This window comes from Serinus canaria, chromosome 3, assembly GCF_022539315.1.
Source record: "Serinus canaria isolate serCan28SL12 chromosome 3, serCan2020, whole genome shotgun sequence".
NCBI lineage: Eukaryota > Metazoa > Chordata > Aves > Passeriformes > Fringillidae > Serinus > Serinus canaria.
This window is the reverse complement of record NC_066316.1, coordinates 44811952-44826369: the sequence shown is the minus strand read 5'-3', so window position 1 is coordinate 44826369 and position 14418 is coordinate 44811952. Positions and strand designations below refer to the sequence as shown.

General features: G+C 40.1%; 1 protein-coding gene across 1 annotated transcript in view; it reads right to left on the bottom strand.

Moving 5' to 3' along the window:
- RYR2 (ryanodine receptor 2) overlaps positions 1-12496 on the bottom strand; it is a 381235-nt gene extending 368739 nt beyond the window's left edge. The window contains exon 1 of the mRNA XM_050972655.1: positions 12404-12496. Within this exon, the coding sequence (XP_050828612.1) occupies positions 12404-12451 (48 nt within the window). The 5' untranslated portion in view covers positions 12452-12496. The remainder of the gene's footprint in view (positions 1-12403) is intronic.
- Positions 12497-14418: the final 1922 nt, after the last annotated feature.

Sequence of the window (14418 nt, the reverse complement as noted above, 5' to 3'; positions counted from 1 at the left end):
TAAGCTGAAAATGGCCTGTTACCAGATATACTGCCATGCAAACCACGTGCAATCAAGAAAACTGGTTGAAGTTCTTTCCACTTAAGCCTTGCAGTTTTACTGGGAGACAAGAGCTCAAGTGTAGGACCAGGCAGATTAGACAAATGTGAGCAGAAGGCATATTCCTATGCCTATTTTTTTTCATTATTTATTCTGCTCCAATCCAAGTGCAAGGCAAATCGCTCAGATGAACTCAGAATACTAGCAGATGCATTTTAATGTTTACCTGATCTCTACAGTGAATTTGAAAGCGCACATAATTTTAGCTATTCCACCACTGCCATAGTTAATACAAGAGGCTGAAAAAGCAATGTTGCACAGCAAGAGCTCAGCTCCACCAAGTGCTGATATTCCTAAAATGGACTTTCCTTAGGCTTGCAGATGCCAAATAAAAACCACAGGCGCACTGCTGATGTTTCAGAAACTTTGTGACAAGATAATTTCTTACTTTGAAGTATAATTGATACTTTCCTCAGTAACTAAACAAAAGTAATTGCAGTGGTAAATGCTTCAAGACAAACAGATCTCACAACCTTGTAATACAGACCCAGGAAAAAGATAAATCTTTTTAAAGGTATTAATTAAAATATGACATTTAAAGAGTAAAAAATAAATAGTAAGAAGCAGCATTTTTGCATGTATCTAGTACCTAAAAAGCAGTATTCCCCAACAGCATAGATAACTTCCTGAGAAAATTAAACAGTACTTGTAATCTCAAATTTAGGTTAGAGTTTACTTCAGGTTCCACAGTGGACATAATAAAATTTATGCTGGACAGAGCAGAAGCACACTGTTAACAGACAAACACACAAATGCAACTCTGCAAGAATATTATCTTCTTAACAAAGGCATCAGGGAGATTTGTAGAAAAAGAAAAACCTAACTTTCTTCTCAGAAAAGAGAAGCATATGAGGGATTATTACCTTTTCTGAATTGGACAAGATGATATATCTGAGTAGCAAAGTTGGAACAATTTACCATAAGATGTAAATATTTTGACGGACAGTTAGCAACACACACACAATTTTAAACTAATTTTGCAAAAGCCAGGTCACACACTTCTGGCACCTAAGCAAGATTAATTTAATTGTGTTAAAATGGCAGACAAGGACATGAATTCAACACATTTAGGCCATTACATACAACAGCACACAACGCAATTAGTGTATGATTCAGCTCTGGTTAAAATCTAGAGGAGGTTTGACATAAACATCAGCGAGAACAGAACCAGACTTATAAAAAACATACATGGCCATATAGAGACATCACAGTCATGGACCAACAAATCATTTTCATTTAAACATTCATTGGAATGTTTAACAGATGAAGAGTAAATTATTCTGCTAGACAATATACTAAAATCAATTAATTTACATTTGATTTGCAGTATCATTTAAGCAAGAGGTAAGAGACACAGGTTTTTATTTAAAGCAGTCTTGTAATACAGGATTTGTTTTTAGGCTTCTGGCCAAAAAGTGTATTTGTGCCATAAGTATTTTCTTCCAGACTTTTGTAAGAGAATAACCTTTAACAACCTGTTATACCAATCTGTCTGTTTTATGTATTTCTTTCATTTAAAAGATTTATTCCTTAGGCAAGGAAAATGCGATCCAGCTAGAAATTTTGAAAGGAATAAAATTTTTTTTTCAGCTGATTAATTGAAAGGTATACAGTAAGGTTACAAACCCATCTCATTCGCAGAACTCCTTGTTTCTCTGCCCCTCCCAATAAAACAAATTACTAAGGTACCATCACTAATAGCAAACTGTAACTTTGGAGTAAGAACTTACTACAACAAAGTGCGCTTCCCAAGCTCTAGATGTGGTTCCAATTGTCAAACTGTAATTCTGTAACAGACATAAATCATCATAAAAACCTCACTCATCAACAGAAGTTACAGAGGTACATAAAGAAGTAATTTTGTTAGCACTGATAATACCACACAATTCACCACCAATTAACCTCATTCCTCCACTGAATATGTGTTCTGACCCATGTTAGTTTATTTTGTTAGTAAATCAAAAAGTGCAGCAAGGCCGTCCTGTGTAAACAGAAGTGCAAATGCCATGCATAAGAAATAAATGCCCCCCATCGAGTTCGGAAGGTTGAGCACTTCTCATACACCATATTAATTGGATTACTTTACAGGATTACAGCCTCAGAAAACTGATATACTAACTCTCACCTCAAGGTTTGCCTAGCATCAGCAGAAAGTACCTTTGTGCAGAGGGCCAGAGTAAACTATTCCATAAGTCAGGCAGAGGATGCTTGCAGTGAGCTGATTTACCAAGTCTGAGGGACAGCCCCCCAAAACAAACTGGTTTTGAAGGGAAAAATATTGTCACAGATGTTATTTTATCTTTACAGTTTGTCAAGAGAAAAATAAACTGTAGAACAGAAAGCAGGAAAAAAAATGGGCATAAAATAGAAAGCATCTAATTCTGCTTCAGTAGCAGATTTCTAGTATAAGGAAAAAATTCAGAAAATTCAGCTGCAATTGCAGCTGACATACAAATTATGAGACAGAATCCAACCAGAAATTTCAAAAGAAAAAACAGCAATAAATTACTTCTGTCATAATCAGAATAAAGTGATGCTTGTAACATTTTCCACAGAATATGTCAATGTTGCAACCTGATACACCTTTAAACCACACCTATTTAATTTTCAGTAGATTAAAACAGGTATGAGAATTCCAAGGTCAGATGGAAAAAAAAAAATCAAATATGCTTTCGGTTGCTTGAAGTCAATAAACAAGTGTAAATATCCCAGTATTTTAAAATGCAGTTTTATACAGTATTTTGGTGAACTGAGCAACACATTTCACCTGGAAAAAGATACCTCCATTCACCTTTAGGAATATGAAAATCTAATTCTCACTACCTAATTACTCATTTTTCACCTCCCACTCATGGAAAATTAAAGTGCTGCTTCTTGCATCTCAACTTAAATAACACTTTCTATGCAAAAGCTGGTTTATTTTGTTTTGTTTTCCTTAAAAGCAGGCAAAAAACTATGTCTCTCAAAAGGATGACAAAGCCCACCTGCAAGTTATGACATCCCTCCCTCCTACATTCCATCCCTCTCCCTTTCTAGACAAATTCTGTTCAGTTGAAATTGAAGATTTTGGAGTCATTCAGTTCAATAAGATGAAGCTTTCCAGAGGTGAAGCATGCAAAGGAAAATGAGAAAGAAAATACAGACTAATCATACATCAAGACAAATGATGTTCTGAATACATTTTACTGAAATTCTCGTGATAACTTCTGACATCTTAGTAAACTTTGTGTGACATTTTTTAAAACACTTATTTTCTTGTTCTGAGACAACACAACCTTGACCTTTCTCAGACCAAGAGTAAAACTAAAAAGAAAAAAAAGAAATAAGACAGAAAGAAATGGTAAATTTAAGAGACTCCTTAAAAAAAAAAAAAAGAAAAACAAAAAACCAAACACATAACCTTCTATCAATTTGAATGAATTCTTGAATTCATAACTACAGACAATAGCAAGTCCTACCACAGGCATAGGTTGAAGCTGTGCCACACTTAAAATCAGGAAGAGCCATCAAACCCAACACTGGAAGAGAAGGATCTCAGTGGCTCTGACAAGACCAAGGAAAAGTGACAGGGATTAAACAAAGTTTTAGACTCAGATCTTGAAACTCCAAAGAAAGGCAAGTTAAAATGAACCAGAAGATAGGGTAGAGAACAAACACAGTACCCTTCTTGTAAAAGATACTACTAACAGCTTCCAGAAATGAACTTGGAGGCATAACATTGCAATATTCTGAAACGATGCAAAAATGCAATGTTTCTTCTGTAGGATTTCAGGAACCTTCTCAAATCAAAGAAAAGTTACAGGATATTCTATGACAACCCTGGTCAGATCAAAATGAAGACCAGGCCTCCATTGATTCTTCTTCCATTGATGTACGACTAGCAAAAGTAGTAGCTCTTTAAATGCACAATTCCTAACATGAGACACATTAGAAGTGATTAAAGACTAAATAATAAGGCTGACATATCTGAGCAGGCAGTCAGACCATCATGTAAAGAACTACTGAAAAACATCTTGGGGTATGAATCATTAATTCACAAGCTTACCCTACTGCAATCCAGTTAGCAATGAGGGCATTTGAGTTTTCTGGATTTACCTGTGCAGCTATCACCCTCCTGCAATTACTAAATAGTAGACTAGCGGCTTTTCTTTTGCTCATAAGCTTTTCTGAAGGACCAAGACTAGATAGTTCCAAGACTACAATAAACTAGGCACACTGCTGGCACAGGCAGCTGAGCCCAGCAGAGCCTGGTGGAGATGGTGTGGCACAGAGTCAAAGCCCAGCAGACTTGGCATGGCACAGGATAAACCTTTGCTTTCTGCGTTAGCTGGGGCAGAGCAAAAGAACCAAAAAACACATTTATTTAATACAAGATTTCAAGAGAAGATTAATCCAACTCTTAAGCAACAAAGAGCTATTAAATTGTCTGTAACACCAGAAGAAAGAAAGAAATGGGGATGGAGAGAACCCTACTGTGAAATTTTTTTTACTTTCCATTTGTATGGAAAAGGGAACATGCATTCCATCTCCCTGGTACTTGCCATAAAGACTGCAAACACACATAACTATCTATGCATTAGCATGGCAAAAATCCACCACATAAATGGGCAGAAAATAGACAAAAATATGAAGTCACAAGATTGACACTTAATTTTTGGCAAATCCCCAGTGTTAGGAGCTCACAGAATTCTTGTGACTGTCGCAGGCTAGAGATTCTTATCTATTTGTACAGGTATTTAGGTTGCTTCTGTCGCCACTGGAACCAAATGCTTTTACAAAGGCAGCCCAAGGATGAAGACCATGTTTCTGCAGAGAGAGGTTTAACGATCTGGCTTGTGCTTAGCTTGTTAGTTCAAACTAAATTATTTCCTAGTTTCACAGCTAGGAAATAAACACACAGTAGGCAATGTTCAAATATCTATCAGCATGGCTACATGCCTGATGTACAATGAGGATCTGTTACCAGTGAATGGATCCTACAAGCCAGAAGTTTACTGAATCTTACTGCAGATCTATCCAATTGCCTAGGCTTACTCTGAAAACTCTATAAATTCCATTCATTCCTCCACCTAAATTTATATACAAGGAGTTCTGCTTGCCCATCACAGGAATGAAGATGTTCATACACCACAGGAAATTATCTGGCATATTCAGCAAAGGAAGATACATTCCTCTTTCTCATTTTCCTTTTTCTGAAGCCAAAGAACGCATCCCACACAAATCTCAGGTACTTGTTTTTTCCAGCTTTGCCTGGTTTAAAAGGAAGAAATATAGCTGTAAGAGACAGCCATTTCTGGCTTGATTCCATTAATACAACTCCACATTCTGGCAATCTCCAGGAAAACTCACAGACAGCCAATGCAAATTTTGTGTTGCTTCCTTTCATCATTCCTTTGAAATAAGGATTTAAGCAGAGATATACTTCAAATTCAGTGCACCCAGTTTTCACAGTAGAATTCCAGAGACGTTTTCAGAGAGGTAGAGAGATAAGACATGCCAGTGTTTGACATTTGGTTCTTCCAGCTAATATCTTCAGGTATTATTTCCCACAGTCAAGTAAAAGACAACTAGGTAACACAGGTCTGTTGTGATGCAGCATTACTCAAATCCTCCGGGAAGCTGTCTCACAAAACACAATGAGCTTGTCACTCCATCTCAGTGACAAAAAAAAAAAAAAAACTTGTCCTGAACCAAAACATCATCCACATTAAAAATTAACTGACCCACGCATCTTATGGAATGATACCTGGTGGATTTTTGCCAAAGTCCCTCTGGAAGTCTGAATTAATAGGAAACCTAATACACTTATACTTTTTTCCAAGTACATGATAGTTATAAGGAAGTAATTCCTGACCATGATAAACATTAAAGTACGCCACAACACTGAAGGAATGACATCATCTTTTTATTTAAAATTTTATGTAGTTGTTAGTGTGAATGTTCTTATAAATTCATCAATATTACTTTAAATCTGACCATCTGAACACTACATTTACAGAGGAATTGCAGCTTTCACGTAAGTTAACACAGTTTATGTTATGACACTTTACCTACCATATCTTTCCCTTTACTAACAGAAGGCACTTAGACACCAGTTTGTTTTTATTTAGCAATGCTGAGAAGCTATGAAAAGCTTCTACTGAATCACATGCCTCAAAAACATTTGTTCCAACCTATAGTAGCTGAGTAACATCACTGGGCTCAAGAAGCAGCAACACATTTGAAGAGTTTAAGCCCTTCGCCTCACAAGTTGCACTATGGTTATTATGTAAAAAAAAAAAAAAAAAAAAAAAAATAAAAAGTTCTTTAATAACTGAATACATAATTAGTTAATGAATCTCACACTTAATAACAAGGGACTACAGTGTAAAACTACACTGCAGTAAAACCACATGGGAGCTCTTGCTAGTCTTTGTTAGGAAACTGGGGTGACCTCTCATGATGGTGCAGGCAGTGCCCTTAAGCTGCTCTATTTCTTACAAGGAGAAGAAAGAAATATCACAGCTGTGCCTCTGATGGTCACAGGATATTGCAGTAAGTTCCATATTGCTATGGTTGCCTATAAAAAAAAAGGCTTAAACTGTTATAAAAACCAGTTCCTTTAGGCCTTTTCTCAGCCACTGAGATGCATCAGGCAGACTCAGAGGCCCCCCATTTCCAGAGTGGTACAGACAACACAGCCAGACATGGCATAAGTGCCATACACCTGCAAAACATAGTACTGGTCTTCAGCAGAATACAAACTGGAGACAGAAAATTATGCCAGGCTATCCTTACTTTGCTACGGGGAGAAATTCCAGAGTATAACTGTGTCAAACAAACACAGTAAGAAGTTCAAATTCTTTCAATCACCCTGGTAAAATGTGGTCATTTTACAGTTCAAAGTTATTGACGTATTATTACCAAATGAAAGAAATTTATGTCACTGAAGTATTATTAGGAAGTATAGGAATATATACACTTCTTGACTTTCCTTCTGACATCCACACAAAGCTTCATTTCAGTCAGATCTGGAAATTTAAACAGAAGCCTAGGTATAATTCAGAAAACAATTCCAAAACTAATGCAGATTTTCAACATGAATCAAAGAATCAGAAGAAAGATATTTCTGTCTTTTCAGTTTAATTCACATACTTCCTGGGGTCAGCCCACTGTCAGTATTTCACCACACAGCTTCCAATCTTTTACCCTGATTCAGAGAAATACTTCAACAAATCCATATCCCTGCCAAAGAAAGACTGGCTTATTTTCTTGAATTAGAATCATCCTGTGCACTTTGCACACAGCCGTGTAAGAGGAAAATCCACCTTTAAAACATCCCTGTAATAATATGGCACATAAATAGAGAAGTGCAAGTCAGACATCTCATGCCCATTCTAAATCCTGGGTCAGAAAAAAGTGGTAATCTCTCTTTACACGTTTTAAGTTCCTACAATGGATTTTCCTCAGGTTTTCACAATTCCAAAAAGCAGGATGCATCAAAACATCTTCAGACTCTGATAGAAATGCAGCTCTATCTCTCAGAATATCAGTCAGCCAACTCACAGGGCTATCAAGAAACTTCCCTGGTGGACCAACTATTAGCTACAGAGTTTCCCCAGCTGCCTTCTCACACATCAAATACAGACAACTTCCAGATGCAGAACATGGGACAAGACAGAACATGCACTAGACAAGTGATTTCATCCACTAATATAATCTTAAAGGTGGCAAAAAATGGCTGGCAACCAATTTTGGAATCAAAAAAATTATCCCTGAAAGGTTTACATGTAATCTCCAAAAAAGAAATGGACTGCATGTCCTAGCTAAAACCCCTTCAATACCAACAAGCTGTCCAGCTCAATTCCGAAATAGAATTTGAGATCATATTCAGTATCTGTACTGCAGTGCAGTGCCTTAGAGAGGAAGGTACAAATGCTGCAATCTCAGCCACGCCATCCCTCACATGAGCTGTTAAACAGTGATCTCTTGTGCCAGTCCCTGGTGTATCTTCAAAAGTCACATACTGACAAGTACAAGAAACACTTTTTAAAATAAACAAAGGATATCCAAAGTGGGTTTCAGCATATTTTAATTCTAAAATAGCTACTAATAGCCAAGCTTGCTTTTGAACATTATCTTTTTGTGCATTCTGACAATCATATGTTTGATGACTGCAGCTACCAAATCTCACATATTTTGATAAACCTCTTTAAAAGATAAGCAGCACATGAAAAGCAGTGAGGGATTTCAAAAATAACACCACTTTCTTTTCTGTTTCACTGAGAGACTCGAATAATTATTCTAATAATCTTCAGATCTTGTTTCTTCTGGTTCCTTTTGTGACCTCTAATTCCATAGAATCTTCATGTAGGATGGCATGTAAACACATGACTTTTAGTCAGATTTAAAGTGACACTGGTTGTTTAAATGCTGCCCTAATGAGGAATATCTGGAATAGAAGAGACTCTGAAACCACAGAACTTCTTTCCTTGAAATTTGAACACAGCATTCTTCATTTCAACCTTCTCTGTCATAAACTTGATTCTCAAACCCAGCACTAAGTGAATAAAAATCTTTTGCATGTTAAACAGGAATCCTAAGTAATGTTAAATTTGTTTCACACTACTCTTCCACCGTTACAAAGCACACTTACACTTTCCACTGGCAGTCACACTCAGAACTATTCAATTCATGTAGAAAATAAGGCAGCACAGAATACATTCACACAAGCGAGAGGTTCTGTTTTACTGCAAGCTTAATTTAAAAAAAATTGAAAAAGGCATTAGAAGAGAGTGCAACATAGAACATTAGCATTCAAACCTTAAAAAAAAAAAAAAAAAAGATGGAAAGAGAGGATGACTCCATCGGTCCTGGGGAACATGTGCTGCTCACGCTGATTACGCCTCTGATTCCTGACAGGCATGGTAGTCATCACTGTCTCAGAAGACAGTGAAAAAAAACATAACCCTGTCAGCCCTACTTCAGCATGTCCTGTTGGTGTCTCCTACCATAAACAGCTAAAAGCAGACCTGCCTCTAATTTAAGAAACTCCACAACTCTAGAAAACCATACACACTGGCATCAGGAACATCACAAGATCAAATAGCTAAATTACACATTTCCCATCAGTTTTAGGTACATCTTGCTCCTCAAAGTCAGGACACCTTTAAAAAATATAAGGGACAAATACAGGCAACATTTTTTTTTAAATCTTGCAATTGGTTTTAATCCTCTCACCAGCTTGCCACCCCATTCCTTGCAAAGGCCTTCCCTTATGGGGGTTCTGTGTAACAAAAAACAGTCCTTGCACGTCTATATTAAGGAGGGAGCCTATGCATTTAGGGGAAAATATTTTCTGCTTTCTCCTGGAACAAGGAATTATTTTCACTCTCGTCAAATTACATATCCTAATAAAAATAAAAACAAACAAATAAAAACCAGGTAATTTCCATATCAATTATGCATGTTTTAGACTCTTGACTGTAAAGACCAAGCAGTGAAATCTATTTTACATATACCCTTGATCTTTCTAGTGTTATAAAATAAAAAAACAAATTCCCCTACAGGGAAGAGGTCCTGTCTGGACACACAACCAATAAACACACAGCAGGATACTTGTTGCCCTTCAATTCTCCTGCACAGTACGCGTTTATTCCGTGGGAGAATTCCGTGGGAGAATGTATGTCCAAGCCTAAAAAAGGCTACACATAATACAAGGTCACCTCCACCTGGAGCATTTGGCAAACTAATGAGGGAGATCCCTGTTTCCAGAGAAGCAAGTAATTCACAGGACTACAAAAGAGTTCCTTGAGGAGAACTGAACAGCAGAGAGCTGAGCTCGTCTGTCCAAAGTTGTCACAAACAATGTAAGCTCTGATGCCTCCACAAATACTGGGCATTAATAGGTTGTGCTCATGTCTCAGAAGTGACATATCAAACTCAGATTATTCCCAAAAGAAACAAAAATCCATCCTAGGCAGCAGAATTTGCAGGAAGTAATGCTTAATGCCACTTTACCAAAACAAAGAAGAAAGTAAAGAAGACAAATCATTAGAAATACAGAAATGTGTGAAGAGGAGAGAAAAATCAAAATTTTCAATAAACACGTGGCAAAAATACAAATTCAGTCTAGTAGCTTCATGCAAATAAAGGGCATTTTTAATTGAGTAAAATCTCATGTGCAATTTTAAACATCAAAAAAATACAGTGTTTACATTCCAGAGTAGACTCTAAAGATTTTAGGAAGTTTATCAGGTCCTACCAAAAGAAGAAAATATGAAGAGCACTGTTTACGTGTAGTAGGCCTACAGATGTCATCCTCAAAGTACTGAAAGCACAGAATGCTTTTTGCTTGCATACAGTGTTCTTTGAAAAGTTCTCGTTTATCTGCAAAACATTTATGAATCCATCTGTCCCTAATTAGTATTTTAAAAATAAATTAAAAGGAAAGCTGCAGTAATTACCAGGGTAATATCAAATTTCCAGTGCTTTCTACCAGCAGCATGCACAAAGTTGCACATATCTAATAGCTTTAGAGACCACTAATCCAAGCCTTCTAACAATAGAAAAGGAAGACTACATCAAAAAAAAAAAAAAATCTGAAAGCACTGACTTTTCCAAGTAATGCTCATAACTTGGACAAAGTGGAAGGAAGAGAAGAGTAAAAAATCACTGCTTACATACCACTACAGATTATACAGGTTTCTTGGGCCTTTTTGATTAAACTACACAACATGCCTCCCCAAAGCCTCAGTTTACCATATTCAAGGTCATTTTACCACTGGTGCAACATTCTAAATATTTTCAAGTATTATCTAAGACTGGGTTTGCCAAATCTGTATCAAGCCTGACACACATTATCAGGAGTACTGTTTTACATAACATGCTGCTGCTGTCAGGTGCTGGAGTTTTAACATCACTGTAGATGTGCTGAGCTATATTAGCATGCTCAATGCTTCTCCTTCCCTATTAAGCATTCAGATAACACGAACTAAGCTTAACATTCACGCCTGCAGTAAAGCTGCCATGGTACAAGTCTTCCAAAAATCTTTACCAGTGAAAAGTACTAATAAAGAAACCACTCATAAATGGAGATGACAAATTTTCTTTCAGAGAAATATTTTTCTGTTTTGTCTTTAGGTGTTAGGCAACACTACAATACAAGTCGCATAATGCTGACAGGAAAAAAAAGTTGTCGATCTTCATGACAATGTTGCGTAACAGCTGTATTTTCTGTAAAAGCAGATTTTCTAAGAATCCTCTAACAAATAAAAAAAAATTATGACTAAGGTATACATCTACTATTGTGCAGTTTCTGATAGAAATGGAAGACAACTGAGAACCAGGATTCTCAACGCCGCAAACAGCATATGAATATGTTTCACATACACTATGTTGCTTTCTTTCCACCCCCATTTAGATGTATTTTCTTACAAGCCATTGAACGTGAACGTTTTCTAAATCAGACTGTACTAAATAAAAGGGAAGTCAAGTTTTATCCTATAGTCTCAGCATTTCCAGCTCTACTTAACAAATGTCTCAGCAATTTTTCTCCAACTGTGGCACGGTTTGTATACACCACCATTCTAGATGCAGATGCCTATCTGTAAACTTGCTAGGATTGTGCATATAAACGGCACTTGGGAGATGGCCGAGAAGATAAATAAAAGCATTGCTTGCAGAAACATAATCCAGATAAGCATTAGATGCAGCAGTCCCGATGCAATAATTAAACGGGTGAAAGAAGCGCTCTAGCGCCTTAACATGCTCTGGACCGAAGTCACGAAAGGATGCGCACGCCAGAAAAAGCCGTATTAGTCTGTGCCCGGCGAGGAGAACGCCTGCAAGTTAGTGGGAACCTCGGTGGGGAGAGGACAGGGTGAGAGAGGTAGGTTTTTTTCCCCAAGCCTATTTTTGCCAAGAGAGCGTGATTGCAGTTTTCGCGCTGGGGACGGCTGCTCGGTTAGTATCTGCAGTAGGCGCACACATCGCGGCCGGGAAGGCAGCGCGGAGAGGTGCCGCTGGGGAGGCGCCGCTCGCCCCCGCCCGCCCCTCACCCTGCCCGGGGTGCCCCCGCCCGGGCCGAGCACAGCCGCCCGCCCCTCCCGCTCATCCCGGCGCGGCCAGCCGGCTATCGCCCCCCGCCCGGCCACGGAGCCGCACGCTGCCAGGTGGAGAGGGACGGGGCCGCAGCTTCGGAGCCCGCTCCGAGCTGCCCCCGCCCGGCTCCCACCCCGGCCGGTCCGGGCGTCGCCCCCACAGCCCCGGCCCGCCCGGCGCCCCGCCACAGCGCAGAGGTGAGGGAGGCAAGCGCGGCGCTTACAGTTCGCAGGAACTGGATCTCGTCCTCGCCCTCGCCCCCCTCGGCCATGGCTGTCCCTGTCTCTCCTTCTGCCGGGCGCTGCTCCCGGTGCCCGGGCGGGCGGCGGCGGTCGCTCCCCGCGGGCTGGCGGCGGCAGGAGGCTCACGGCCGCGCCGCACCGGGCTGGGGCAAGTGCGAGGGCGGCGGAGCCGGCGGCCCCAGCCCGGCCCTGGCTGCGAGCGGGGTGCGGGTGCCCGTGCGCCTGCAGCAGGTTGACAGCGCTGCCCGGCTGCCTGTGCCTACCGCGGGGAGGGGGATGCGATTAACCGGGGGAGGAGGGGAGGCGGAGCTCCCGGCCCCCCCCCGCCGCTGCAGGTGATCCGCAGCCCGCTCCCTCCGCACTCCAAAGGCGCCGCCCAGCGCCCCTTGCCGGTGCTCCGCGGAGAGGCGGCTGCCGCCCGGCTCGGGGCGCGCCTGGGGCCGCTGCCCGGTCCGCCGTCACCTCCGCGGCCCGAGCCTCGGGCTGCCTCCGCTCCTCCGGGAGCCAGCGGGAAGGCCGGCCGGCACCGTGCCTGCCTGGGCACGGCTGTCCCGCAGGAGTTAGGCGTGATGTGCTGCATTGAGTGATGTCTCGGGAGAGGGAGAACTAAACGGCTCTGCGCCACTTATTTTGTCAGCCGACTGTACTGTCGGGGAGAAGAGATGGAAGGTACAATATGGCTTCAGTGGGTGTTGTACTTGAACCATCGTGTGAGTGAGCTTAACCCGGGGCGAATGTAAGGCTTTAAAATACCATTTCCTTGAAGGATAGCTACCATGCGTTTTCCATAGGGTGAAGTCAAGGGTTGCCAGGGAATAGCTCATCTTTCCTGAGCATTCGTGCAGATCGTACCTTTACAAGGACACCTGTGTCCATCAGGGAGGATAACTGGCCTCCAGAAAGGAGTCTGGCAAGCCAGAGAGCCACCAGAGTACTAACGGCAACAGCGCTCCGAGACAAGTGTATGGCAGAGAGTCTCTGGTCATGAGGAGAGGACAACAGGGTATCTCAGAAAAGAATAAAATTAACACTGGATCATTGACAGAGTGAAATGTGTGCAGGATGTATAACTGCAAAAGGCTTCTGGGGGACCAAAACTGGTAAACAAAATGAAATCACAATTATTTTGGTTAACTGACTGTGTGGCTAGCTGAGCAAAATACATGGAAAGTGCTCCTAGAGAAGTTATACCCATAGTCTGTAACTTTATGCTGTTCAAGGACATCATGAAAAAGTGTGGCTGTGAGATTTTATCAATACTTCCAGCACTGGAAAACCTGCTCGTCTGACAGATTGGAAACTGCAAGAGCAGTCATGACCCATAAGACCTCTAGAGCAAGGAATGTATGAATGTTTAATATAGAGGTTCTGAAGATGAACTCCAGAGTTATGACAGCTTAAGCTTTTCTTCTGTAATATCCTGGTTTCAGTTACTACTGACTTCAAGTGACTTTTACCTCTCAAGATTAATACTGACTGGAAATATATATTTTTAAGAATGATAAAATAAAGACATGTTTTGATGTTGTTCATTCATATTTCACTCAAACCTCTTAAGTATCTCTTTTCCAAATTATTTAGACTGAGAAATTGACCCCAATTATGAAGAAAATTGAAATAGACCCCAATTATTGAAATAGACCCCAATTATAAAGAAAAGTCCTGAAATTGGATAAATTTAAAAAATTAGGTTTCATGAAAAAACCCTGAACAAATACACTTTATCATACTATCCTATCTCTTTCTCCTGCTCAGCACACAGGTCAGTTTCAGCACAACTATTTGTGAATGTATTTTATACAGTTGTAAATCTCAGTTCACCTGGTCAAAGGTCTGGATCATAGAACATCCAGGGTACTTTCCATAAGGCTTTGAAGATGAGTATCATATTAGGTGCCTTTTTGTTTGCTGCATGTAAAGCAAGGACATTATAGAGAAAGGAAAGAAAAAAAATGTATAAATAGTTCGTTATGACATCAGTGCCTGAAACATTTTG